Genomic DNA, 27,982 nt, shown 5'->3' on the forward strand with positions numbered 1-27,982 from the left:
CTCTGTTCCGCGAGAGTGCTCACACATTGGCAATGGTGAAGCATGGAATGAATTTAATCAAGCAGGCGACAGAACTAGTAAACCCCGGACAAGTTCCAGTTCTGACCGTTGATCAACCACTCTATGCAATTGCAAAGAAGATTCATTCAAAGGTACAGAAGTATCGTCATTCATGCAACAGACACGGATGTGGTTGTGTTGGCTATCGCAATGGCAAGCATTATGGACGGTTGTGCAATGTGGTTGGCATTTGGACATGGAAACTATTTCAGGCACATTGCTGCTCACACTATTGCGACTCACATTGGCCCTGAACGCTCATGGGGGCTTCTATTCCTGCATACTGTTTCCGGATGCGATACTGTTTCTGCCATATGTGGGATTGGCAAAAAGACTGTGTGGAGCATATGGAATTCCATGCCAAACTTGGGGGAGGTCTTCAATCATCTCTCACATGCACCAGCGGAAGTAACAGATGATGACATGGACAACATAGAGAGGTTCTTCGTTGTTCTGTACAGTAGAACTTCCCCTCTGAAGAAAGTGAACGAAGCACGCAAGCAGCTGTTTGCTCAGGGAAATCGGCAATCGGAAAATATTCCACCGACAAAAGAGGCACTGCGTCAACATGTGAAGAGGGCAGTCTTTCAGGCCGGTCACATCTGGGGACAGTCCCAAATTGCTAACCCAGAGCTGCCTTCACCTGCAGATTGGGGATGGGCTAAAAATGCAGATGATGTCTGGCATCCATTTTGGACAGTAATGCCAGAGGCGTCAAAAGGGTGCCGAGAGCTGATCAAGTGCAAGTGTAAAAAACGGTGTGCTGGAAATTGCAAATGACCTGCTGCTAATCTACCATGCACAGAACTATGTTTCTGCTCTGGACAATGCTTCCGAGATGGGCAGTAGGAGAAGTAAAACGGATGGAAAAAGCTTGCAGCATGTTACGGCTGCCAACTGGTACGAAATATACTTTGAAATGATCTCTTTGACTTGTTATATGATTTGTCAACTAGGGATCCATTGAATTGGTATTGCTTTTGCAAAGAACCCGGGATTTTCAACATTTCGTCTTGGCGGCCATATTGGAATTCAAAATGGCGGCCATACCATTTGTCAGACATTTCAAATTATTGCCTCATTGAACTCAGCATGTCAACATACCCTTGTGTACAAAATTTGAGCACCACAGGTCATTTAGAACCCAAGATAGGGATTATCAACATTTCGTCTTGGCAGCCATATTGGAATTCAAGATGGCGGCCTGTCCATTGGTCAGACCTCTTGGATCCGCCAATTTTTGAACTCAGCATGTCAAAATACCCCTGTATGCAAAATTTCAAACTTTCTGCCGGATGTGAACATCTCGTGCAATTTTTGTTACATATCTGCCCCACTACCAGTTCCAGAGGTAGCCATGCGAGCCCACGCCATGACAGTACCATGACACGAACACCATGCTTCACAGATGAGGTAGTGTGCTTTGGATCATATGCAGTTCCTTCCTTTCTCCACACTTTCGCCTTTCCATCGATTTGGTAAAGGTTTATCTTGGTCTCATCTGTCCATAAAACTTTGTTCCAGAACTCTCCTGGCTCACCTTTGTACCTCTTGGCAAATTCTAATCTGGCCTTGCTATGTTTGTTGCTGTTGAGAGGTTCGCATATTGCGGTGTAGCCTTTGTAACTCTGCTGTTGAAGTCTTCTGCAAACGGTAGATTGTGGTACTTTCACCACTTTACTCCGGAGGTTGTTAGTGATATCACTGACAGTTGTTTTAGGGTTTTTCTTCAAATCTCTGATGATTTTTCTGTCATCAACTGTAGTTGTTTTCTTTTGCCGACCTGGTCGTTGTCTATTTCTAAGTACACTAGTGGTTTCTTTGTTTTTCAAAATATTCCAAATTGTTGTGTTTGCTATGCCCAATTTTTCTCCTATGGTTCCAAATTGAATTATTCTGTTCTTTCAGTTTCCAAATTGCTTGTCCACCAAGTTTAGTCCGAATCTGTCCTACCTTTGGTGGCGGAGCTAATAAAAAGATTGTGTGTATTGAACTTGGAACCCACACATGCAATGCCTTTGATGTCGTTTTTGTGCTTTTTTAACTTTCTCGTTTTTTTTCTTCTATTCTTTTGAGCCCAACATGATATTTTGTCCATTTTATTTATTTGTTTTTTTTTAACCTCAGAAACAGCAAAGGGAGCTAGAAATACCCTTCGGCTTGTGGAAGGGGGTTCTTGACTTCCTGCAATTATTACACCAAAGGTGGGAGAATGAGATCGGTCTTGCTGACCTCTCGAAGCTCTTCCAAATACCGTGAAAGGAGATCTTGATGAAGCTGCATCTGAAATGTTTTTATGTTGTGACAAGATTCGTGCCTTGTCAATACAGCAACCTCGAGTTAGATGGACAGAAAAGGGGAAATCTTTTGCAGAGTTTCTTCGCTCTCACAACGTCTGCAAGGATTCTTGCCATGACGCGCCCCCACCTCTCCTCTCCCTCTTATCCACACTGACCCCCTCACTCTCTCCACCTTCCCTCGAGCCAACAAAATTATGTTGGCTCATCCACTCACTGACAATGCTTGTCCGATCAGCCTGTCAAAGCTCGTTCGCCAAAGTTGGAAAGGCACTTCTACTCTAAGCTGCAGACCTGATCGCCTTACCTAAAAAAACATTCACACAAAAGTGCTTTTTATTTCCATCTCAGTTGTTAAGTTGTCCCAAGGATTTGGCAGCAGCTGGTGCATCTGTAACCCGACCCTCTGTCCTTCACCCCATCTCCATGGTTGGAGTGGGTTGGGGAGGGATACGGTCATTGGAGGGAGAGAGGAGTTCTCACCTCCAGGCTCCAAGGCCACCAAGTGTCTTGGCAAACCATAAGATGCCTCTGCTCTCTGCGGCTCTTCCCCCCAGAGGCAGCAAAAGCACACACCCAAGGTGGTCCTCTCCTCTCGACAAGCAACCCTCCCCAATGGCCTAGAGGTCCTCCCACACTGCACATCAGCTCCTCCACTTCGCACGCCATCCATCACGCCGCTCACACGATCCATAGAGCGCCAACATTTCCCAGACCCACCGGTAAGGTGCGGAACGCCAATCCCCCCAACCCAACCCCAGACGTTCGTATCTTAAATGTTTTTTCCTTCCAGGTGAAGTGGCTTGAGGATGAGACGGGAGAGCAGCAGTCTCGGTTTATTTGTAGGAATCCTCTTTGTTGACTTTTGCTTTATCACTTACACATGACGTCAAACGGACTGTAAATATACTGATGCATCCTTGTCTCTATAACTATATGGAGTATTTATAATAAATACACAATATTATCTGATTGCCTATACAAAGAGGTAATCATTCTTCAAGATCCATGGGGTGCTGTGGCGATTATAGACCAGGAAATGTCGACATGCATAAAACTCACAACTGTTTATAAGGTGTTTCCTGAAACCAAAGGCTGGACTCCAGTAATGCAAGACATTCTTCCAGGATGTAACCTCATGATGGATTCCCTTGTCAAGATAGGGTTGTCCATTAGGATTAGCCAAACGTGCTTTTGGCAGATTAAACTGGAGCATCCTGGTGCTTTTGAGAAAATTGGAAATGAGATGTTCTTCGAAAAGTAAGCCAATTCCATGGAAAGGGAACAGCACATGGACGTGAATGTCCGTGCTGCAGGTGGAAAGCAGCCCGCTTTGTCTTTCCGGACCATAGAGAAGCACATTATAGTTACCCTGCGCTCGCGAAGCAAAAAGCGGGGTTAAGCATTCATGTGCGTACGTACGTATTCAGGTGCGTAAATTTTAAAAATTAATTTTCTCGGCAACCGTTGGTCCGATTGACATGAAATTTTACCATAGAGGCACCTCCACCTGTAGAATTAATTTTTTTATTCACAATTATGACATCATAGGTCACGTGGTATGGACACCATATTGAAAAAACGTTACACCTCCACATCTCCCAAACCACTCAATAGAAAAAATTGAAACATGGCTCATTGTCAAGTACTCACCATGGGGAATAAGATATGTTGATGGTGATGTGATTGGTGCCTTAATTATGACGTCATAATTCGACAAGTACAACGCTTGATCTGATCAGTATGAATAAAACAAAAATTACTGTGCAAGTGTTAGTCCGATGGACACGAAATTTTCAGAATATGTGCGGCTCCTGTAGAATATGTTAATGATAATTTAAACGTCATAGGTCACGTGGTACAGACGCCATCTTGTAAAAAATCGAAAAAAGGTTGCACCTCTATATCTCCAAAACCGCTGCATGGAAAAAATTGAAACATGGCTCATTGTAAATAACTCCATCTGGGGAATAGGTGTTGTTAACGATGACGTCATTGGTGCCATAATTATGATGTCATAATTCGGCAGGGACAACACTTAGTCTGATCAGTTTGAAATGTATTGAGCGTGATCTATGCAACATTTATATTATAGAATATAAATGTATGATGTCATCGCTCACGTGGTCTGGCAGCCATTATGGATCAAAGAAAAAAAATGTACAAAAACAGAAGTGTTGGCTAGCAACAAGTTGAGGCCGAGATGCCAAGTAAGAGGTATTGAAAGAGCGAGAAGTGCAATAAGTAAATGAATAAAACATATATATATATATATATATATATATATATATATATATATATATATGCATATATATATATATGTATATATATATATATATATATATATATATATATATATATATATATATATATATATATATATATATATTAGCAGAAGTACCCGGCATTGCCGGGTGGGGGAAGGGAGGTGAGGGGGAAGGGGAGGGGAGGGGAATGGGGGGGGAGGGGAGGAGAGGGTGGGGAGGGGAGAAGAGGGGGGGAGGGGAGAAGAGGGGGGGGAGGGGAGAAGAGGGGGGGGAGGGGAGAAGAGGGGGGAGGGGGAGGGGGAGGGGGAGGGGGAGAGGGGAGAATAGGGGGGGGAGGGGGAGGGGGAGGGGGAGAGGGGAGAAGAGGGGGGGATGGGGAGGGGGAGGGGGAGGGATGGGAGGGGGAGGGGAGGGGGAGGGGGGAGTCAAGTCGGAAGTCATTGTCGTCAATTGAATGTCGCATTTATTTTTTATTCCCTGTCAAATGGCATTGGTCCCGCATTCTGAACCCGGAAGTCGGACGTCATTGTCGTCAAATAAATGTTTCACTCTGTCACATGCCGTTGGTCCCATGTCAATCAGATGAAGTTGAAAAATTAACGTTACGAAGTTTCTCTGGGACGTACTGATTCCAAATATGAAGTTGAAAAATTAACGTTCCGAAATACGCTGATGACGTCATAATTTTAAAACGCGAAGTTTTTTTAATTTTAAGGTTTGCTGTAGTTGCTCTGAGACGTACTAATTCCGAATATGCCTTTGGTTTTGCTCTGCGATGAGTAGTTCTCGAGTTATAAGAGGACAACCAAACAAACAAACATACTTTACTGCTTTATATAAATACTAGCAGAAGTACCTGGCATTGCCGGGCAGGGGAGGAGGAGGGGAGGGGGAAGAGGAGGAGAGGAGAACGGGGGGGAGGGGGAGGGGGGAGGGGGAAGGGGGTGGAGGAGGAGGGGAGGGGGAAGAGGAGGGGGAGGGGAACAGGGGGGAGGGGGAGGGGGAAGGGGGGGAGAGGGGAGGGGAAGGGGGGGAGGGGAGGGTGTGGGGGTGCCCGGGGGAAGAAGGGCCCCTCCCCCTTCCCCCCTTCCCCTCCCCCCCTTCACCTCCCCCTCCCCCCCTCCCCCCCTCCCCCCCCCATTCCCCTCCCCTCCTCTTCCCCCTCCCCTCCTCCTCCCCCTTAACACCAGGGGGGTTGACTCAGCCTGTCATCCTAACGAGGTCGGCAAATTGAGTACCAGTTCACTGGTAATTCCCTGTGTGCCGCAAGAGGCGCCTTACAGGGTTGGCGGCACGAACCCGGAAGTCGGAACTCATTGTCGTCAAATAAATGTAGCATGTATGTTTCACTCTCTGTCACATGCCGTTGGTCCCATGTCAATCGGATGAAGTTGAAAAATTAACATTACGAAGTTTCTCTGGGACGTACTGATTCCGAATAATGAAGTTGAAAAATTAACGTTCCGAAATACGCTAATTACGCTAACAGAAGCGCTGGCGCTGCGAAGCGCTAGAGGGAGCACTGCGCTCCCTCCCTTCGATTCCCTCCCTCTTCTGCTAGCGCTTCTGTGCTAATAACGCTAATTTTAAAACCCGAAGTTTTTTAAAATTTAAGGTGTGCTGTAGTTGCTCTGAGACGTACTGATTTCGAATATGCCTTTGGTTTTTCTCTGCGATGAGTAGTTCTCGAGTTATAAGAGGACAAACAAACAAACATACTTTACTGCTTTATAGATATATATATGTTGGAACCCATCTGTGGATCGGTCCCATCGGCCGATGGGTCTGACCCGTTTGCGGATCCGCAGATGGGTCGCCCGACCCATCTGTGGATGCATGAGAAATGACAATGCAGACCCATCGGCCGATGGGTCTGCGCCATCTGCGGATGTGTTGTTCACCTTGAAGAAATGTGTATGCATCAATGGTGGATGAGTATGTTTATTTGAACCTAAAAATAAGCAATTGATGTCAAACGGTTATCGACAAGCCACATGTCACGGACTGCTTTATAAACATTTATGACATCAATTGCTTATTTTTAGGTTCAAATAAACATACTCATCCACCATTGATGCATACACATTCCTTCAAGGTGAACAACACATCCGCAGATGGCGCAGACCCATCGGCTGATGGGTCTGCATTGTCATTTCAGATGGGTCGGGCGACCCATCTGCGGATCCGCAAACGGGTCAGACCCATCGGCCGATGGGACCGATCCACAGATGGGTTCCAACATATATATATATATATATATATATATATATATATATATATATATATATATATATATATATATATATATATATATATATATATATATATATATATATATATATATAAAAAATATATATATATATATATATATAAAAAAAAAAAATATATATATATATATATATATATATATATGGATATGGATATTGTTATGGATATGGATTCAGGATAATTGGGTTTAGTTTGTCCTAGTTATTTCCATCGTAGATGTTCAGCATAAGTGTACATAATAAGTATATGACACTTAGTGTCGAGTTTGTTTTCATAAACTTTCCTTTGTCTTCCCTCCAAGACTGTTTGTGTCCTCCAAGACTTCCCCCATATCCCCATCTTTGTGTTTAGTGTATTTTTCCCTGTTGAAATACATATATATTTGTTTTTTTTCGCTTTGCATGTTGGGATGTTATTTGCCAGCATGCATAAAGTGTCATGTATAAAAATACGGTACAGGCCTGGTTGTCTATAAGTATGGCTAGTATGGCTGCAAGAGGAGACCAAAGCGACTATGAAAGAGGAATGATTGTTGGGGCACGTTTGGCAGGATCTTCAGTGACAAAGAGAGCTCAACTTGCTGATGCTTCACAAGCAACGGTGTCCAAGATGATGTCGGCATGGAACTCCGAGGGAAAGACATCATCAGCAAAGGGCAACGATGGACGGAAGTGGATACTCCAGGATTGTAATATCCGTGCATCAATTTGAAGTGCAAGGCAAAGCAGGTGAACAACTGTAGATCAATTGAGTGTAAATTTCAACCTGGGAGACGAGCAGCCAGTTCCATCAAAAACGTAGAATGGGATACCATAGTCGTGTTGCAGTGCACAAACCGCTCATCGTACCTGGCAATTTGTGAGTCCAGTGGTGCCACAGTGTTGCCAAGACCACAGGCAAGGGACTACCGAGCAGTGGCGAAATGTGATATGGTCAGATGAATCCTTCACCATGTTCTCGACAAATGGACGAGTGCACGTGTGGCGCCAACCTAAAGAACTCTACAACCCTGAGTACTTATGTTCTAACAGTTCAGTTCTAACTATGTTTCGGGTATGCGGGTGTCTCTGATACCTCATGGGGATGGATGCCCCTGCCTTGCATAATCCCAGGTCACCTGTGGGCAAGGTGTAGTACATGTCAGCCCCCCTTACGAGGGTAACGGTCCGCAGCCGTGTGGTTTAAATGGTGTTGGCTCTGCACATCTGGTGGATGAGAGTCCAATCGACTCCAACAGCACGGGCAGAAGAGGGTAAATTCCCCAACGGCCAGCAGAGGTATGGAGAGGAGTGGTGACACCCCGTCTATACCACACACTTACTCGTGTGTACCAGTCATAGAAAGGCAATATGATGGCAAACACGCCATCATTGCCCGAGGAGATTCGACATCATCAACAGTGAAGTGTTCTGGTGGTTCTGTGATGTTGTGGGGTGCATTTTCCTGGCATGGTTTTGGGTGCAGGCTTTCCCTTAGAAGGCAAGGTCAATGCCAATCACTACTTATTGGTGCTGAGTGATCACCTTCACCTCATGTTGCAGCATTTCTTTCCTGCCGGGAGGGGTATCTTCCACGATGACTATTCCCCCATTTACAGAGCAGGTGTGGTTGCCCAATGGTTTTATAAGCATGACACTGATGTTATCCATATGTCATGGTCTTCTCAGTCACCAGATCTGAACCCAATCGAGCATTTATGGGATATTCTGGAATGACGCCTGAGACAGCATTTTCCACCTCCATCAAACAGCTGTGAGTTGATTTACTTTCTCGTGGAAGAATGGTGCTGCATCCTTCCTGCAGAATTCCAGGCACTGGGGTACTCTATGCCACGGTGCATACAGGCCGTACTGGTCAGACATGGTGGCCCAACACCCTATTAGGTGTCTTTACATTGTTGTTTCCATTTTATGTCTCTTACCTATGTATACATACACAGTGCCCTCCATAATTATTGGAACAGCAAAGTCAAATTTGTTATTATTTATATATACTCATAGAATTTGGACTTGAGATCAAAAGATGAATATGAGGCAGAAGTACAGAAGACTCCAAGTACATGAGGTCAGATTTTATTTCTTGCTATTTATATGGATATGTGTTTTACCATTGTAGAACAACAACACTTTTTATGTTCAGTCAAGCCATTTTAGGAAGCATACGTTTTGGATCAAATGACTGACAGGTGTTTATTGTTCCTCAGGTGTTTATTCGTGCATTGAATGTTTATATAAAAGAGCTGTAAATGTCTAGTCTTGCTTTCGGCCTTTGCTTTTGCCTTGGGAGTCAAATTCGGCGTCAGTCGGCATAAACCAACATGAAGCCCAGAGAACTGCCTATGAAGGAAAATCAAGCAATTTGGAGGCCGAAAGAACAGAAGAATTCAATTAGAACCAGAGCACAACAATTGAGAATAGCAAATACAACAATTTGGAATATATGGAAAAATAAACTACCAATGTACTTAGCAATAGACAATGGCCATGTCGGCCAGGAAAACAACAGTAGTTGATGACAGAAAAATCATCAAAACTGTGAACAAAAAACATTAAACAACTCTCACTGACGTCACCAACAATGTCCAGAGCGCAAGGGTTGAAGTATCACAATCTACCGTTTGTAGAAAACTTTGGCAGCAGAATTACAAAGGCTACACCGCAAGATGCGAACCTCTCATCAGCACTAAAAATAGAAAGGCCAGAGTAGAATTTGCCAAGAAGTACAGAGGTGAGCCAGTAGAGTTCTGGAACAAAGTTTTACGGACAGACGAGACCAAGATAAACCTTTACTAAAGCGATGGAAAGGTGAAAGTTGTGCTATATCAATGCAGGAGACACATACACATCCATGCATATTTGGGGGCTGTCTGGCAGGCACGTAATATGTCGGCCATTCTAGCTTCCATGTGAGAAACTCCTGAGATTACTCCAAAAACTCAATAGCTCAATGGGCTGTTGAGCATGAGCTGCCTAGGTTCGAGTCACGTGTCGCGTGCGCACAAGCACACACACACCCACACACACTTCAATTCGATGTACTGGTACCGTGTGTATATACGTATGTATGCCTCATTTGTTTCAGAAGCAATAGGGAGTGCAGGGGAATGTCTCAATGCATTATAAAATCAGTAGTGGGGGGTGGAGTGCTGAGGATTGGATTGATGAATGTGCAAGACAGATCTGGACAATACATTCAAGAATGGTTATTCTTCTTAACATCCCAATTATTATTCCCACCTTGTGAGGTCAACCAAGGAATATTATTGGCCCAAGTCTTTCTTGAATCGGTGAACCAGGGCCGACATTCGACTGAAGGTGTTGAGGGCAGGAATTTGTAATTTGATCAGGGTGCCGGCAATAACTCGCCTAATCTTCGCAAAATACATCATGGGATCCACCAATGACCAGAGCTGGCAAATGGGTCGTACTGGTTAGAGTCTTGTCTTTCCGAAGGATCCATTCCTTGAATGAATGAATGATCGTTTTAAGGCCATTTTCCCCGCTAGAGCAGGGGTTAGCCTTGCGGGCCCCATGACAATCATGGTTCCCTGTTTGAGGCAATGTTTTATGGCCGGATGCCCTTCCTGGCGCCAACCCTTAGTCGCTTCTTACGATGCGCAGGGATACGGTGTACCTATTCTAAACTGGGGTACACACCGGGATCATTCATCCCAGCAAGCTGGTACTCAATTTGCCGACATCGGAAGGATGACAGGCTGAGTCAACCCCCCTGGTGTTAATTTAGCGATCGACCGAGATTCTAACCCAGGATCCTAGGATCCCAAGCCGGCACCCTAACCGCTAAGCCAACACCAGGCTAACACCTGGCTGGAAGGATCCATTCCTTGCCTGGTTGATATTTTATACCTACTTCAATTTCAAAGAGCAGGCCAGACAGCTCTACGTCAGGGTTGACATTTCTCTGAACTCTCATATCAGCCCTTAAGAATGCATATGAGGCAGAATTAACAAAATAAAAGGTTTTTGGTAGGATTGTGAGAGGTCATGACACATTGGAGGCAGTGGAGGTTAAATGAGGTTGGGGAGTATGGCGGGGGCTGATCGTGTATCTCAGTATCTAGCGCTGTTTTCAGCACCGACATACCTCCCAAAGGTGGCGAGTGTTACGTAGTGAAGCAGATCGTACACGTTCCACAGATACTCGAGCCCCGTCGAACGGACCAAGCCAGGTACCCGATGAGAGTCTCTGCGCGGCGCACAGTCCGAGTCCCGCACCCGGCACGCTGCTGGTGCACAGGCACAGCTCACGGGGCAGCTCAGCACGAAGGGACTGAGGCACGTCCAGCCGGCAGGACACGGCAATGTCCACAGAAGGAACAGGAGGCACGCTGGCTCCCCCGACCAGTCGACGTAGTGAATGTAAAGGTCCATGCATGGGACACTCACCGCTCCGGTTATCCGCACACATGTCGCAGCCTGGAGAAAGGTGCGAGGGAGAGGGGGGTTACTCTGGCACAGAGTCAATATGATGTATGCAGTCATATGTCATGATGATGAGTAAGCAGAAGATTTAGCTGGTACAAATTAAGACACAGTTGGAGCAAGATTAGTGCAAGGTAGTTGTGTGGTTGAGGGGTGATGTTGGAAGCAAAACAAGAAAGTGTTATGGGTAGTGAGGGTGAGGTGATACTCCATCATGATCCAGAAAAAGAAAAGAATCGCCAAAGTAATCTGAGATTATCTTTTGTTAAACACATTGCTACAGATAAGATATGGAAGTTATTCAAGGTGAGATTGTTCTGCAAAACCCAAGTAAGGGAAACCGGGTAATATGGTACCACAACTCATTTGTGACCTTGTGAAGAGGAAGAAAAGCACTTTTGAGTACATCTATGGAAGCTTTGATCATATTTCATTTGTGGACTAATGAATTGCAGTATGGCTCTGCAGATTAGTGTGACTTTGAGAGACATAAGACGTCTGTAGCAAAATAGGACGGGATGCAGTTAAGAACATCCTAAAGATGTCCATATTATCTCATACACTGTATATTAAATAGGAAAGTGTTCTGAGTCTAACAATCGGTTAAAGTTTGTATACCGTAAGCGGGTACACGGCTGGTTCATATTGACCTGTGCTTTTGTTTATGAAAGGAAGATTAATGTACAAAAAAAAAAACACCTTTAGAAGCCATTTTACCCCGCAGAGCAGGGGTTGGCCGTTTTCGGGCACCGTGGTCCCCTTTTATTGAAGCAATGTTTTACGGCCGGATGCCCTTCCTGCCGCCAACCCTGTTAGTCGCCTCTTGCGACACACAGGGAATTACCAGTGAGCTGGTACTCAATTTGCCGACCTCGGAAGGTATGAACAGGCTGAGTCAACCCCCCTGGCGTTAATTCAGCGATCACCGGGATTCGAACCCAGGAGCCTCGAATCGCAGGCCTGCACCCTAACCGCTAAGCCAACACCAAGCTTTAAAGGAATAATAATGCACGTAGATTGATTATTTTTGATGGGATGTGTGTGTGGAGTGGTTTTACCTCTGCCACCGAAGTTACGTTTTCACCTGTCTGATTGTCTGCCTGTTTGTGAAAAGGATATCTCAAAAAGTTGTGGACAGATTGAGACGAAACTTGGTGGACAGGATGGGTGTGTGACAAGGACGAATTGATTCGATTTTGGTTCAGGTGCAGATCCAGATCTGGCTCCTATCAGTGGGAAACAAAACGTTAACTATTCAGTCTGGCACAGGTATGCGCTCCACTGAGTGCTGTTCTAGTGTATTACCTCTGCCACCAAAGGTGGATGGAGGTTATGTTTTCACCCCTGTCTGTCTGTCTCAAAAAACAAGATATCTCAAAACGTTGTGGAGGGATACAGACGAAATTTGGCAGAGATGTAGTGTATGTGACAAGGACAAAATTATTCGATTTTGGTAAAGATCTGGATTCGGATCCGGCTACTAGAATTTTTAAAGTGATTCTTCACCATTGGTAGATCGGGCCAAAAACGATACATAGCAGGATATCTCAAAAAGCTATGAATGGATTTGGACGAAACATGGTGGAGCAGTTGGGTGTGACAAGGATGAATAGATTCAATTTTGGTGAAGATCCGGATCCGGATAGTATAATTTTAAAGTGATTTTTCACCATTGAGTGATAGGGATAAAACCGATACACAGCACGATATCTCAAAAAGGTGTGGACGGATTTGGCAGAGACTTGTTGGACAGGTTTCGGTGTGTGACAAACCGAATCGATTAGATTTTGGTTAAGATCTGGATGCGGACAGGAATTTTTTTTACGTGATTCTTCACAATAATTGAACGATGGGGCCAAAAACGATATATACAGTCATGTGAAAAAGTAAGTACACCCCATGTAAAGTTTGGACTTTTTCAACATATTTCACCATACAGCTATTTGATCTTCATTTCAACAATATTGTTAGATAAAGGTGATATAATATAACAAATATCATGAAACATTTACATTTTGTAGTCCATTGTATAATTTAAATAAACATAAATGCAAATTTCGCATGTGGAAAAAGTAAGTACACCCCTACATTTATCACTACTTCAAATACCTAAAATTAGAATCAGGTGCAAATGATTAGAACATCGTTAGAGAGGATCTTGGAGGAACCTGTCTTATTTAAACCTCAGACATTTAGTTTGGTTTGCTCTTTGTTGTTGAAGTGTGCGGCGTCACCATGCCTAGATCAAAAGAGCTCTCTGAGGCCTTCAGAAAGAAGGTTATAGATGCCGACGAGTGTGGGAAGGGATTTAAAAAGATCTCCAAACAATTTGAAATCAATCATTCGACTGTCCGGAAGATCATCTACAAGTGGAGAAGATGCCAAACAACTGCCAACCTGTTCAGGCCAGGCCGGTCCAGCAAGTTCAGCCTGAGAGCAGACCACAAGATGCTGAAAGAAGTCTCTAAGAACCCCAGAATGTCATCACGGAACCTACAGGTAGCTCTTGCCACTGTTGATGTCAAAGTGTACTCGTTTGCCATTAGAAAGAGGCTGCACAAATTTGATCAACATGGGAGGTGTGCCAGGAGGAAACCGTTGCTGTCCAGAAAGAACATCAGGGCAAGACAAAAGTTTGCCAATGAACACCAAGGCAAAGACCAGCACTTCTGGAACAATGTGCTCTGGACAGATGAGTCAAAGGAGAGCTATTTGGCCACAGTACCAGAAGACATGTTTGGCGAAAACCAAAGACAGCATTTGACCACAAGAACCTGATACCAACTGTAAAGCATGGTGGTGGAAATATTATGGTTTGGGGCAGCTTTGCTGCATCAGGGCCTGGGCAGCTCACCATCATATAATCCACTATGAATTCTTCCTTGTACCAGAGGGTGCTTGAGGATAATGTGAGGCCATCTGTTGGACAGTTGAAGCTCAACCAAAGATGGACCTTGCAACATGACAATGACCCTAAACATACCAGTAAATCCACCAAGGAATGGCTGAAAAGAAAGAAATGGAGGGTACTGGAATGGCCAAGTCAAAGCCCGGATCTAAATCCCAACGAGATGTTGTGGGGGGATTTGAAACGAACTGTGCATGCAAGAAACCCCTCAAACATCGCACAGCTGAAAGAATTCTGCATGGAGGAGTGGGCAAAAATTTCTCCCAGTCGATGTCAGAGACTGGTAGACAGTTATAGGAAACGCCTACTTGAGATTGTTTCTGCCAAAGGGGGCAATACCACCTATTAGAGCCAAGGGTGTACTTACTTTTTCCACATGCGAAATTTGCATTTATGTTTATTTAAATTATACAATGGACTACAAAATGTAAATGTTTCATGATATTTGTTATATTATATCACCTTTATCTATCAATATTGTTGTAATGAAGATCAAATAGCTGTATGTTGAAATATGTTGAAAAGGTCAAAACTTTACATGGGGTGTACTTACTTTTTCACATGACTGTAGCACGGTATCTCAAAACGTTGTGGACAGATTCATACGAAACTTGGTGGACAAGTTGAGTGTGTGTCAAGAACAAATTGATTAGATTTTGGTGAAGATCCGGATCCGAATCCAAGAATTTTTAAAGTGATTCTTCACCATTGAGGGATGGGGCCAAAAACTATATATAGCAGGATATCTCAAAAAGTTGTGGACAGATTCATATGAAACTTGGTGGACAGGTTGGGTGGTTAACAAGGACAAATTGATTAGATTTTGGTGAAGATCCGGGTCCGAATCCAAGAATTTTTAAAGTGATTCTTCACCAATTGGGAGATAGGGCCAAAAACTATAAATAGCAGGATATCTCAAAAGGTTGTGGACGGATTTTGACGAAACTTGGTGGACCGGTTGGGTGTCTGACGAGGACGATTCGATTCGATTTTGGTGAAGATCTGAATATGGATTCGGATATGAGAATTCTTTAATTTTTAAAGTGATTCTTCACCATTGAGAGATAGAGTCAACAAGCGTTACGCCTCGGTCCCCCGTCGGTGAAGTGATGAGAGTTGACAAAGTGGAAGACGCAAGGCGGCCATCTTGGATTTTGACGTGGCGACCCAATTTTCAATAGCGTTCTCCCTTATGCGTAGATACACCCAGAGACCACATTAGAAGTTAGTAGTTCGTTTATTTTTCAAGATATTTCGCTCACAAGGTTCAGACATATATATGGTGGCGGCCATTTTGGATTTTGACGTGGCGACCAAATTTTCAATAGCATTCTCCCTTATGCCGAGATACACCCACACACCACATTAGAAGTTTTTTTTTTTTTTTTTTTTTTTTTTTTTTTGTATACAAGATCGAGGCTCGTGAAAGAGCAAACATTAATCACACAAAAAGACAAACCGACACACAAAACACAAAAAACAAGGGGAGCGGCAGACAAGATGGGGAGAGAGGGGGGAGGACACAAAAGAGAGGGGGAAGAAGGGGAAGGACACAAACACAACATTTGAGAGCAGGGACATCGGGAGGACTTGGGGGGAGGTGGGAGAGGATTAAAACATATGAACACTGCAAGGACTCTGGGGTGAATTACCGGGGGTAGAAAAGATCAAGGTTTTCGATGGGGGAAGATAAGAGATGGTGGTGAACAGCTGTTTTAAAGACCTGGAGGGAGGAGTGGGATTGAAGGGAGTGGGGGAGTTTGTTCCAGAGGCGGGAGAAAAGGGGAATGAAAGAGTGAAGGTGAGCAGAGAGCCTAGACTTTGGCAGTTTAACCATAAGAGGGTTGCAGACCCAACCTGTCCACGAAACTTGGTGGACAGGTTGGGTGGGTAACAAGGACGAATTGATTCGATTTTGGTTCAGGTGCAGATCCAGGTCTGGCCCTTATCAGTGGGACACAAACCTAAACTGTTCAGTCTGGCACAGGTATGCGCTCCACTGAGTATTTTTTTTGCATACAAATTCAAGGCGCGTGGAAGAGCTAGAACACAGAATGGATTAGATCGCAATAGAACAAGAGGAATAGCAAGAGAAGGGGGAACACCAACAGCTGGGAGGAGGGAGAAAATAGATGGAGACAGATAAACTAGGGATGCGGGTAAGGATGAGGCGTATTAGTCAGGTTCACTATGTTAACAAATATAATTTCTTTCAAAATTTTGGGATTAGCAAACCTGTACATTTTTGGAATCTTCAGAGCATGGAGAATCTGAAAATCAATGTTGGCATTTGCACAGACACCTGCATGGCCGCCATTTTGGATTTTGAAAATGGCCGCCATAAAATACATATTTTGCGCGATCTCGGCTTCTGGTCAACCTAGAGACTTAATTAAATATGCTAATCCTATGTTTTCTGGGTCAATGAATCCAATAAAGGCCTCAAAATAGTGCTCAGGATTATAGAAAAGCAACAAACAAAGGTATATTGAAAACCATTGTCTTTGTATTTGTGATATAACTGTATTACATAATACATGATATTGCAAGTCCTTTGAAGTTATACGTTGTTATAGGAAGTTATAGGTAGTATCAGATTGAACTATAAGTCCTATACACAGGATCTACGAGGTCTATACCGTTCAGGAATATGCTTTTACAGATCTTCATCTCTGTCCTGAGTGTCATTTTCGCAAAGATGTCTACGCAAATGTAAACATTAATTTTTGGATTCCTCATCTCTGAATATTCCAAAAATGTATAGTTTTGCTAATCTACCAAAATTTTGAACGAAAAAACATCGTGAACCTGACTATATGGGAGAACGCAAGCGGTGGACAAGATGGATTCATAAGCAACATTTTTGGAGGAGTGAGGGTGGTTTAACAGGTGTATAAGAGATCGTGGTTTCGAATTGGGGACGATCTGAGATGGTGAGATGGTCTTGAAGACCTGGAGGTAAAAATGGGATTGAAGAGAGATTGGAAGTTGGTTCCACAGGCAGGAGATGGAGAAACAAATGAGTGGAAAAGAGCTGTGATCCTGGATTTTGGAAGTTTCACTCGGATGGGGTTGCTGGTGGATTGCATGCATCCTGCCGCTACCTGGGAGAGTGGGAGGGTGGAGGAGGGCAAAGCATGGGGAGGGCAGAGGGTGCAAGAACAGAAAGGAGGTGGAAGAAGACAGAGAGACCACCGACCTGTCAGCAATGACGAAGTGTTATTAACCGATATCCATAATCACGTGTCCCCGATATAATGGACGTGCCGAACATCGAGATGGTAGCAAATGAGATTTAAAAAAGAGGGTGGAACAGTGAATAATAACAACATTTATCATCTTCAAACATTTCAAAGCCGTTAAAATCTGCAGACAATGATGAGGATTGCCTGGCGAGGCTATATAAAAGTGCTGTCATGTGATAAAACATGTCCAGGTATAAATTGAACCACTAGCATATATAAAACTTTACTTTACATAAAGGCACCAGTTTTTACCACACCAGTATAAACCTTAAAGCTGACCATTGTTAAGAAGATATTATTATTTATGAAAGAGTAAAATTTGAAAACAGAAGTAATCGAGAAAGCATCTCAAAATGCAAAGCCCGACCGCTTCCGCTTTGAACTCAAACTAAACTTGACGAAAACAACAACTAACAAAATGTATAATTTATGAATTTTTGTTCTCCATATTTTCATAATAAAGGTTTTTTTTTTCCATTTGATGACAAATGGTTAAATGGTAAATAAAGAAATATGGAAGCGATTACAAAACACGGCCGTCTTGTGCTGACATGCGGCAGATGGGCTAATAAGACCGATTCGTATTTACTCTGACTTTGCCCTTTGACATTTTGACCCAATTGGTAATTCGTGTTCTTCATATTCGCATAAAAAAACTAAACGTTTGTTAAAAACGAACAAACGAGCAATATCCCATGAGACCATCCAATATTTATCCTTGCTAAAATTCACGAACAGGTGTGTGTTAGTGTGTTTGTGTGTGTGTGTGTGTGTGTGTGTGTGTGTGTGTGTGTGTGTGTGTGTGTGTGTGTGTGTGTTTGTGTGTGTGTGTTTGTGTGTGTGTCTGTGTTAGTTTGTCATGCTACTCCTACAGTTCTGGGCTGATTATATCCAGACTTGCTACGTAGGACCCAGCATGACCCCAATGAGTGCAGAGGGGTTTATGTTTGCCAGTGGTCCTGGTGGGATTGGAGTGGGACGCCAATTCTCTATGTAAATGTGTATCGTGTAGTGCCGCTCCAGGTTTTGTGAGGGTATTACAGATCCCATCCTTTACAGTACAGTATTCCTGTACCCACGTTTTCCAATACAGTGAGATGACTTGAATTACTCATCGGAGTATTTTGAATTCGACGTTTGAATAAGGATATAATAACCTATTACCCAACCCCATGGCCGCTCCCATAGGGAGCGGGTGCTTCTAGTATAAATAAAAGGATGGTGTCTCTCTGTTTTTCTTGCATCTCCTCTTTCACCGCTTCTTCATCATCACCAGACTTTGTCAGTATAATTAACAATGTTTTCCTATATGGCTTCAGGTATCTTAATGTACTTACAAGTCCAAGTATAATCTGGAATCCCTCGGCCTTATGGAGAAAGGGTAGACAGGGACAAATGAGACATTGCTGGGATGTTGGGGGAAGGGAATGGGTAACTGAGAAGGTAAAGGTAGATGCACCGACTCACTCCGCATAGAATCATTATCCATGGATCACAGAACGGAAAAATCAGTAATTGCGTAATTCCTTGTGATGACTGAATGAACATTTTACACCAATCACATACCTCCTTACATACCCTGAGCTGTACTGTATCACTGGTGTGGTAACAGCAGAGTCTTTTCCTTGCACAATAAACTGTTCATGGGAACATCGCATGCATGTCTCATAGACTCACACGTGAATTTAGTAAAGTTACTTTTTATTTATCGATTAATGTTTTTTTTTTCCCAGCAGGAATACATGATCATTGGCATACATGACCACCGATCATGAATGTTTTTAATGTCCATGACTGCATTATATGATGATGCAAGCAAAATGCGTTTTTGAACTTTGAAATCAGTTGATCTAACTTTCCTATGGATGCGTATGAGATTAGATTTATTTAAATTCGATTTAAGGGACTGGTAGAATAGCTTGGACGTATACGGACCCACCTTTGAGCTATCTAGCCTGGGTTAGAATCGCAACACAGCTAAAAACTGACAACCTCCTCGTGTTCTGCATGCAAGGCAATGCATCAATGTGTGGGGCATCCCTCTAACGGACATTAAGGCAGACACATCTGTCAGCACTGGCCAATGATGGACATTAAGTATCAAACAGGTGTATTTCACAAAGAGTAGACTGGATCAGCCAGAGCAATATCACCCACAGCCAGAGCAATTACAAATCCCTGCCTAAATCATCTTCAGGCAAATGTCAGGCCTGACCAGCCAGTCCTTGAAAGACCTGGGCCAAAAACTTTCCTCTGCTGATCTCCAGAAAGGTGGGAATAAACGGAGCTGATAAAGAAGTATGAGTAGATATAGAAATTACTTTAAACTTTCACATCAACTGTGTGGTCTTGACAGCTTTCCAGACAGGGGGTTTCAAATTCGATTTTTGTCTTTCAGTCCGTGGACAATGCAGTGTGAGAATAAGATCTATCCATGAAAAATTTAAAATGTTCATTAACAGACATTACCACGAGAGGTATGAATTATTTTTCCACGAAGAAAATGTTTGAAGAATTGCATGTGAGTAATGAATTCTAAAACAAGTACACATACCTTCAAAGTACACCGCCCCCATGCCAAATTATTTTACAAGAAAAAGAGCAATCAGAGATTGCAAACCCTCACCAGGATGTATTTTCAGTGGTTTTTAAGGTTTTTGTGTTAAAACAAATATGGCAGGCCGAACCACGTGACCGATGACGTCATCATTCTTTTTTTTCTAAACTAATTTATTGCTAGATTATGCTCAAGAAATTTCATCTTGATCGGATGAAGTTTTGTACTTGTCGAATTATGACGTCATAATGGAGGCACCTATGACATCATCATTAACATATTTTATTCCCCATGGAGAGTTCTTTACAATGAGCCATGTCTCAATTTTTTCTATTCGGTGCTTTCGGAGATATAGAGGTGCAAAGTTTTTCCTTTTTTCCAAGATGGCGGCCGAACCACGTGACCGATGACGTCATCATTTATTTATTTTTCTCCACCATTTTATGCCGACATGACGCTCAAGAAATTTTATCTCGATTGGATGAAGTTTTGTACTTGTCGAATTATGACATCATAATGGAGTCACCTATGACATCATTAACATATTTTATTCCCCATGGAGAGTTCTTTACAATGAGCCATGTCTCAATTTTTTCTATTCAGCACTTTCAGAGATATAGAGGTGCAATTTTTTTTTTTTTTTTCCAAGGTGGCACTCGTACCACATGAACTATGACGTCATACTTATCATTAAAAAATACTACAGATGGAGTTGCACCTGTGGTGAAAATTTCCTGTCAATCAGACCAACGGTTGCAGAGAAAATCATATTTATTCTGTGCGGACAAACAAACAAACAAACAAACGGACTCAGGCAATACCCTCTCCTCTGGCGAGGGTAAATATCCTCCAGCGCGGCATTGCCGCGGTGCCTCTGGTGCCCGGCAATACCGCCGTGCAGCTCATAGAGACTGTACTTGGAGGGAGAAGTGTACAATAATTGATTGATTAATTGCATAATTAAAATCAATAAAAGATTGTCATAAAATATTTTCTTAATCAATTGGCTAATATAAAAAGCAAGACGTCATGCGGAGAACGATACTTGCAAAATCCACCCCCCACCCCCAAGAAAAAAAATTCCATTGATACAGCAAATTGTCCATTTCATCAAGATTAAAATTGACAATCTTGATCAAAGCTCGGGTTAACAGGAAGAAAAGTGACAATTTTTCAAATGAAAAATGATGATTTTGTAAGGGTGACCTTGAGTTGACCTTTGACCTTTTGACCTCAAAAATATTTCATTTCCCTATTTAGTGACTCAATATGCAAATGCTGTTCAATTTTCAAGTCAATCGGCTGAAAATTGAGGATTTAAAAAACTTGGCCTATGTTGACCTTTTGGCCTATGTTGACCTCAAAAATAGTTGGTGGTTGAATTCAGTGACCATATATTTAAATCCTCTTAGAATTTCAAGTCAATCAAATGAAAATTGGTGATTTTAGAAATTCGGCCTATGTTGACCTTTTGGCCTATGTTCACCTAAAATATAATTTGTGGTTGAATTCAGTGACCAGATATGCAAGTCATCTTCAAATTTCAAGTCAATTGGATGAAAATTGAGGATTTTAAAAATTTGGCCTATGTTGACCTTTTGGCCTATGTTGACTGTTTTAGCATATGTTGACCTCAAAAATACTTGGTGGTTGAATTCAGTGACCAGATATGCAAGTTCTCTTCAAATTTCAAGTCAATCGAATGAAAATTGAGGATTTTAGAAATCTGGCCTATGTTGACCTTTTGGCCGATGCCGACCTCAAATATATTTGGCGGTTGAATTCAGTGACCAGATATGCAAGTCCTCTTCAAATTTCAAGTCAATCGGATGAAAATTGAGGATTTTAGAAATTTGGCCTATGTTGACCTTTTGGCCTATGTTGACCTCAAACGTACTTGGTGGTTGAATTCAGTGACCAGATATGCAAGTCCTCTTCAAATTTCAAGTCAATCGGATGAAAATTGAGGATTTTAGAAATTAGGCAAAGTTGGTGACCTTTGGCCTATGTTGACCTTTTCACCTTTTGACCCCAAAACAATCGGCTTCTCAATTGGGACGATCTATACAACTTGGTGAAGTTTCGTGACGATCGGTTTCGAATTGTGACCTGTAGGCCGGTGAGAAACAAACAGACAAACAAACAGACAAACGGACAAACAGACAGAACCACAAAGGCAACCGACCAATACACTTGAAAAATCTTCGATTTTTGCAAGTAACAAACAACCAAGAAAATAAACAACCAGAGTGAAAACTGAGTACTCCCTTTCAGCGTGCGTCATTGCTGAGCCCCCTTCGGTGCCCGGCAATGACGTTATGCAGCACCTGGAGATGGAATAGGAAAGGAGCGGTGTACAATAATTATATTTTGTTTTAATCTGACAAAAAGTCCAACAGGTGCACATTATATTTATTTATATATATATATATATATATATCTCTCAAGGTCTGTGTGCAGTAACACCACAAATCACAGCAATTACCGCACTATCTTTTAACAAGCATTGCCCAACATGTAAACAAATTGCCTTTGGTATTAATATTGGTCATGACATCCCAGTGTGCTGAGGTTGAGTGAACCCAATCACACACACATGAACACACATTTAGTTTTTCAACAATCTCTTTAACAACAATAATGTTAAATACGTTGTAATAGTTTAAAATGTATAGTTATTAAAGTGTAGCGGTTACCGCTGGATGCACACAATCGCCTTGCACCGGCCAGAACACGGCCAGACGCGCCTCTCCCGGGCATGCCCGGACTCACTGTTCCCAGGCACGCCCGAACCTCCCGGGCACGCCCGGTCTCGTCTTTCCCGGGCATGCCCGCTATCGCCTTTCCAGGGCTCGCCCAGAGCGTCCGGGCATGCCCGCTATCGCCTTTCCAGTGCTCGTCCAGAGCGCCCGGGCACGCCCAGCCTCGACTTGCCAGGCCGCAGCCAAACACGCCCGGGCAGGTCCAGACTCGCCTTTCCAAGGCTCGCCCTTGATACCCGGGCATGCCCGGTATAGCTTTTGCCGGGCAAACTTCCCGACATAAATGTGTATATACAGTATATTGCTGCCCGATAAACGGGCTTTTCAGGATACCTGAGCTGTTTTGTTTCAATAAAGCAACTCGGACGAATTCCGTCTTTGGTCGCGTCAATTATTTCGGCTCGCGTTGGAGCGCAGTTCCTTCATTGGTGACCTACCGACATGGATACGGCAGTGACGCTAAAACTGCCTACCTTCTGGGAGGCTCACGCGGCTGTTTGGTTCGCTCAGGCGGACTCCCAGTTCGCCCTGCGAGGCATCACCGCGGACGACACCCGCTTCCACCATGTTGTGGCGGCGCTCGGTTCCGCCACCGCGGCCCGCGCCTTGAGCCTCCTCCAGCACCCGCCGGCTGCTGACAAATACGACGCGCTGAAGACACTCCTCCTCGACGCTTTCGCCCTCTCACCGGCAGCACGCGCACGGCGCCTGCTTGACCTGCCCGAGCTCGGCGACACGCGCCCGTCCGAGCGCATGGACTATATGCTCTCGTTGCTCGGTGAGCACTCTCCGGATTTTCTGTTCCGCGAGCTGTTCCTTCGCCAGCTGCCTCACCCTGTACGCCTCGCCCTGGCTGGCACGTTGATCACGGATTCCCGCGCCCTCGCCAGGGAAGCCGATAAGATCTCCTCGGCGGGCCAACACATCGGCGCGGTTACCTGGAGCCCACCGCCGTCCGAGACGACGCCCGAGCGCCCTGCGCGGTTGGAGGCCGAACTGCCGGTGCAACTGGCGGCCGCCACGCCACACCGCCCGCTTCCGACACGACGGCCGGGGCCTCCACCTGACCAGGCGTGGTGTTATTACCATGCCAGGTTCGGACACAAGGCTCGGACGTGCCGGCCCCCGTGCACTTTCGGCAGGTCGGGAAACGGCCGGGCCGGCGTTCATTCCCAGCCATGAGCGCCGGCCACTCGGGCAACTTGCTGTTTATTCGGGACAAAGTGTCTGGGCGGCGTTTCCTGTGCCACACCGGCGCCCAACTGAGCGTCATACCCGCCTCCGAGCAGGACAGGCTGGACGCAGTTTGCGGCCCCTCTTTGGTCGCTGCTAATGGCTCGGCCATACGCACTTTCGGCCCACGCGTCATCACCCTCTGCTTCGGCAGCCAGCGCTTTCAATGGACTTTTGTTACCGCCAGCGTCCCCGTGGCTTTGCTGGGCGCCGACTTCCTCTGTGCGCACGGGCTGCTGGTCGACGTCAAACGACGTCGCCTTGTCCACGCCGAGACCTTCAGCTCCCTGGCGTGCACAATGAGCAGCTCCGCGCCGACCGAACTGGCGTGCGCCCTCCCAGCAACGAACGAGTTCGCTCGCCTGCTCGTGGAATTCCCGGCCCTCATGCGGCCGACGTTTTCGGCCGTCGCGGTGCGGCACGGGATCGAGCACCACATACCCACTACGGGCCCGCCGGTCTACGCCAGGGCCCGCCGCCTCGACCCAGCCAAGCTCGCCGTGGCGAAGGCCGAATTCGACGCGTTGGAGCACCTCGGCATCGTGCGGCGCTCCGATAGCGCGTGGGCCTCGCCACTGCACATCGTGCCAAAGCCGGGGGGTGAATAGCGCCCGTGTGGCGACTACCGCCATCTCAATGACGCTACCACCCCCGACAGGTACCCGATCCCGCATATTCAGGACTTTTCCGCCCGTTTGGCGGGACGGGTCATCTTTTCGAAAATTGACCTGATACGGGGCTACCACCAGGTACCTGTCCGGGCGGCCGACGTCCCGAAGACGGCCGTCATCACGCCGTTCGGCCTGTTCGAATTTTTGCGGATGCCGTTTGGCCTCAAGAACGCGGCCCAGGCATTCCAGCGCTTGATGGACGGCGTGCTGCGCGACCTGCCGTTTCTTTTCGTCTATCTGGACGACATCCTCGTCACCAGCACGTCCCGCGCCGAGCACCTCCTCCACCTCCGAACACTGTTCGGTCGCCTCAGCGAGCAGGCCTTAATTGTCAACCCGGTCAAATGCCACTTCGGCGCGACGACCGTTGACTTTTTGGGCCACCGCATCACCGGGGCCGTGCCGCTGCCGACCAAGGTCGAGGCCATCACCACGTTCCCGCGTCCCCGTTCCATCAAGGCCCTCCAAGAGTTCCTCGGCATGGTGAATTTTTATCACCGATTCGTGCCCTGCGCTGCTCAGCTCATGCGGCCCCTTTACGAGGCCCTCCGGGGCGAGCCGGCCAAGCATGACATTGTTTGGTCCGCGGCCATGGACGCGGCCTTCGCCAGCGCCAAACGGGCCCTCGCCAACGCAACGCTGCTGGCTCACCCGGTGCTCAACGCGCCCATCGCCCTCACTACGGACGCCTCCAACTACGCGGTGGGCGCTGTCCATGAGCAATGGGTGGACGGGGTTTGGCAGCCACTCGCTTTTTTCAGCCGGCAACTCCGGCCGAACGAGTTAAACTACAGCACGTTCGACCGCGAGCTGCTCGGGCTATTCCTGGCCGTTCGCCATTTCCGACACCTCCTGGAGGGCCGCCCGTTCACGGCTTTCGTCGACCACAAGCCGTTGGTCTACGCAATGGCTAAGGTCACGGAGCCGTGGTCGGCCCGCCAGCAGCGCCACCTCTCCGCCATGTCGGAGTTCACCACGGACATCCAGCACGTCGCCGGCAAAGACAACGCCGTGGCCGACTGCCTTTCGCGGCCCAGCGCGAACGCGGTCCACCTCGGCGTGGACTTCGCGCTCATGGCGGCCGACCAGACCACAGACGCCTCGGTGCAGGCACTCCGCACGGTGGACACGGGCCTCCGCCTGGCCGACATCCCCTTCGCGGGCACCGTCCTGCTCTGGGACGTCTCCCAGGGCCAGCCTCGCCCCATCGTGCCCGTTTCCTGGCAGCGCCGCATCTTCGCCTCCATCCACGGCCTTTCTCACCCGGGCCGGAAAGCTTCTCAGAAGCTGGTGTCGGCGCGTTTCGTCTGACACGGCCTTCGACGAAACATCCACGACTGGGCCAACGCCTGCACGGCCTGCCAGCGAGCCAAGGTCCACCGCCACACCCAGGCCCCGCTGGCACCTTTCGCCGTGCCTGAACGGCGTTTCGACCACGTCCACGTGGACCTGGTGGGTCCCCTGCCCCCCTCGCGGGGGTTCACCCACCTGCTCACCATGGTGGACAGGACCACCAGGTGGCCGGAGGCCGTGCCCCTCACCTCCACCACCACCGCCGACGTGGCGTAGGCGTTCATCGCCACCTGGGTCGCGCGCTTCGGCGCACCAGCGGACATCTCATCCGACTGCGGCCCACAGTTCACGTCTGAGCTTTGGGGCGCGGTCGCCCGTTCGTTGGGGGTCACGCTGCACCGCACCACGGCCTACCACCCCCAAGCCAATGGGTTGTGCGAGCGGTTTCACCGCTCCATGAAGGCCGCACTCATGGCCGGCCTTCAGGACGACGGTTGGGCCGACCGGCTGCCGTGGGTCCTTTTGGGCCTTCGCACGGCCCCCAAGGAAGACCTCCAGGCGTCCGCCACCGAGCTCGTCTACGGCCAGCCGCTCCGCGTCCCGGGCGAATTCGTGCCTGACGCTACCAGTCCCTGGTCCGCCGCTCGCCAGCGCTCGGACCTCCAGGAGGCCGCCCGACGATTTGCCCCCGTGCCGACGTCCCGCCACGGTGGCCCCCAGTCCTACGTCCCCCCGGCGCTTTGCACAGCGGAGTACGTCTTTGTGCGTCATGACGCGCACCGGGGGCCACTCCGGCCGCCGTACGACGGGCCCTTCCGGGTCCTGCGACGGGGCGACAAGTCTTTCATCGTCGACTTCGGCGGCCGGCCAGACCGGATTTCTGTGGACCGCCTCAAACCGGCGCACATGGACGTCGACCGACCACCACGGTTGGCCCTTCCTCCGCGGCGAGGCCGCCCCCCGTCCACAGTTCCCCCCGCTCGACCACCCACCACCACGTCGGACCCCTCCCCACGACCCTCCAGGGGTTGCTTCGGCCGGGTCATCCGGACCCCCCTTAAATTGACCCTGCCGGTGCAGGTCGATTCTGGAGGGGCGTGTGTAGCGGTTACCGCTGGATGCACACAATCGCCTTGCACCGGCCAGAACACGGCCAGACGCGCCTCTCCCGGGCATGCCCGGACTCACTGTTCCCGGGCACGCCCGAACCTCCCGGGCACGCCCGGTCTCGTCTTTCCCGGGCATGCCCGCTATCGCCTTTCCAGGGCTCGCCCAGAGCGTCCGGGCATGCCCGCTATCGCCTTTCCAGGGCTCGCCCAGAGCGTCCGGGCATGCCCGCTATCGCCTTTCCAGTGCTCGTCCAGAGCGCCCGGGCACGCCCAGCCTCGACTTGCCAGGCCGCAGCCAAACACGCCCGGGCAGGTCCAGACTCGCCTTTCCAAGGCTCGCCCTTGATACCCGGGCATGCCCGGTATAGCTTTTGCCGGGCAAACTTCCCGACATAAATGTGTATATATATTGCTGCCCGATAAACGGGCTTTTCAGAATACCTGAGCTGTTTTGTTTCAATAAAGCAACTCGGACGAATTCCGTCTTTGGTCGCGTCAATTCTTTCGACTCGCGTTGGAGCGCAGTTCCTTCAAAAGCACCTTTTTACATTTTTACACAATAAATTATAAGATTAAGTTTCATCTGCTCTTTTTGCAAGAGGATATTGACACCCACTAATATTTCATACACACGTATGGTGACGAAGCTTCTGAACATGAAGTCACAAAAGTTTTGCAAAGTGTCGATGCACTTCGATAAATGTATGCATTCTCTTTCCTCCTTGATCATATCCCGCGGCATAGCTTTCCGAGACGATGATCGCTAAATGAACGTTGGTAAAGTTATTAGCACCAAATATTTTGGCAGTTTTATCTCAAAAGGGTAATGAAAGATATCCAGCAGCATATATACCGAGCTCAACAGCATGA

The 27,982-nt window shown here is 46.7% G+C and overlaps 1 protein-coding gene across 1 annotated transcript in view; it reads right to left on the bottom strand.

Moving 5' to 3' along the window:
* LOC137421989 (putative histone-lysine N-methyltransferase PRDM6) overlaps positions 1-27,982 on the bottom strand; it is a 118,862-nt gene that overhangs the window by 71,483 nt on the left and 19,397 nt on the right. The window contains exon 3 of the mRNA XM_078773020.1: positions 10,997-11,328. Within this exon, the coding sequence (XP_078629146.1) occupies positions 10,997-11,328 (332 nt within the window). The remainder of the gene's footprint in view (positions 1-10,996; positions 11,329-27,982) is intronic.

Source organism: Myxine glutinosa, chromosome 2 (genome assembly GCF_964187855.1).
Source record: "Myxine glutinosa chromosome 2, kmMyxGlut1.1, whole genome shotgun sequence".
NCBI classification, from domain to species: domain Eukaryota; kingdom Metazoa; phylum Chordata; class Myxini; order Myxiniformes; family Myxinidae; genus Myxine; species Myxine glutinosa.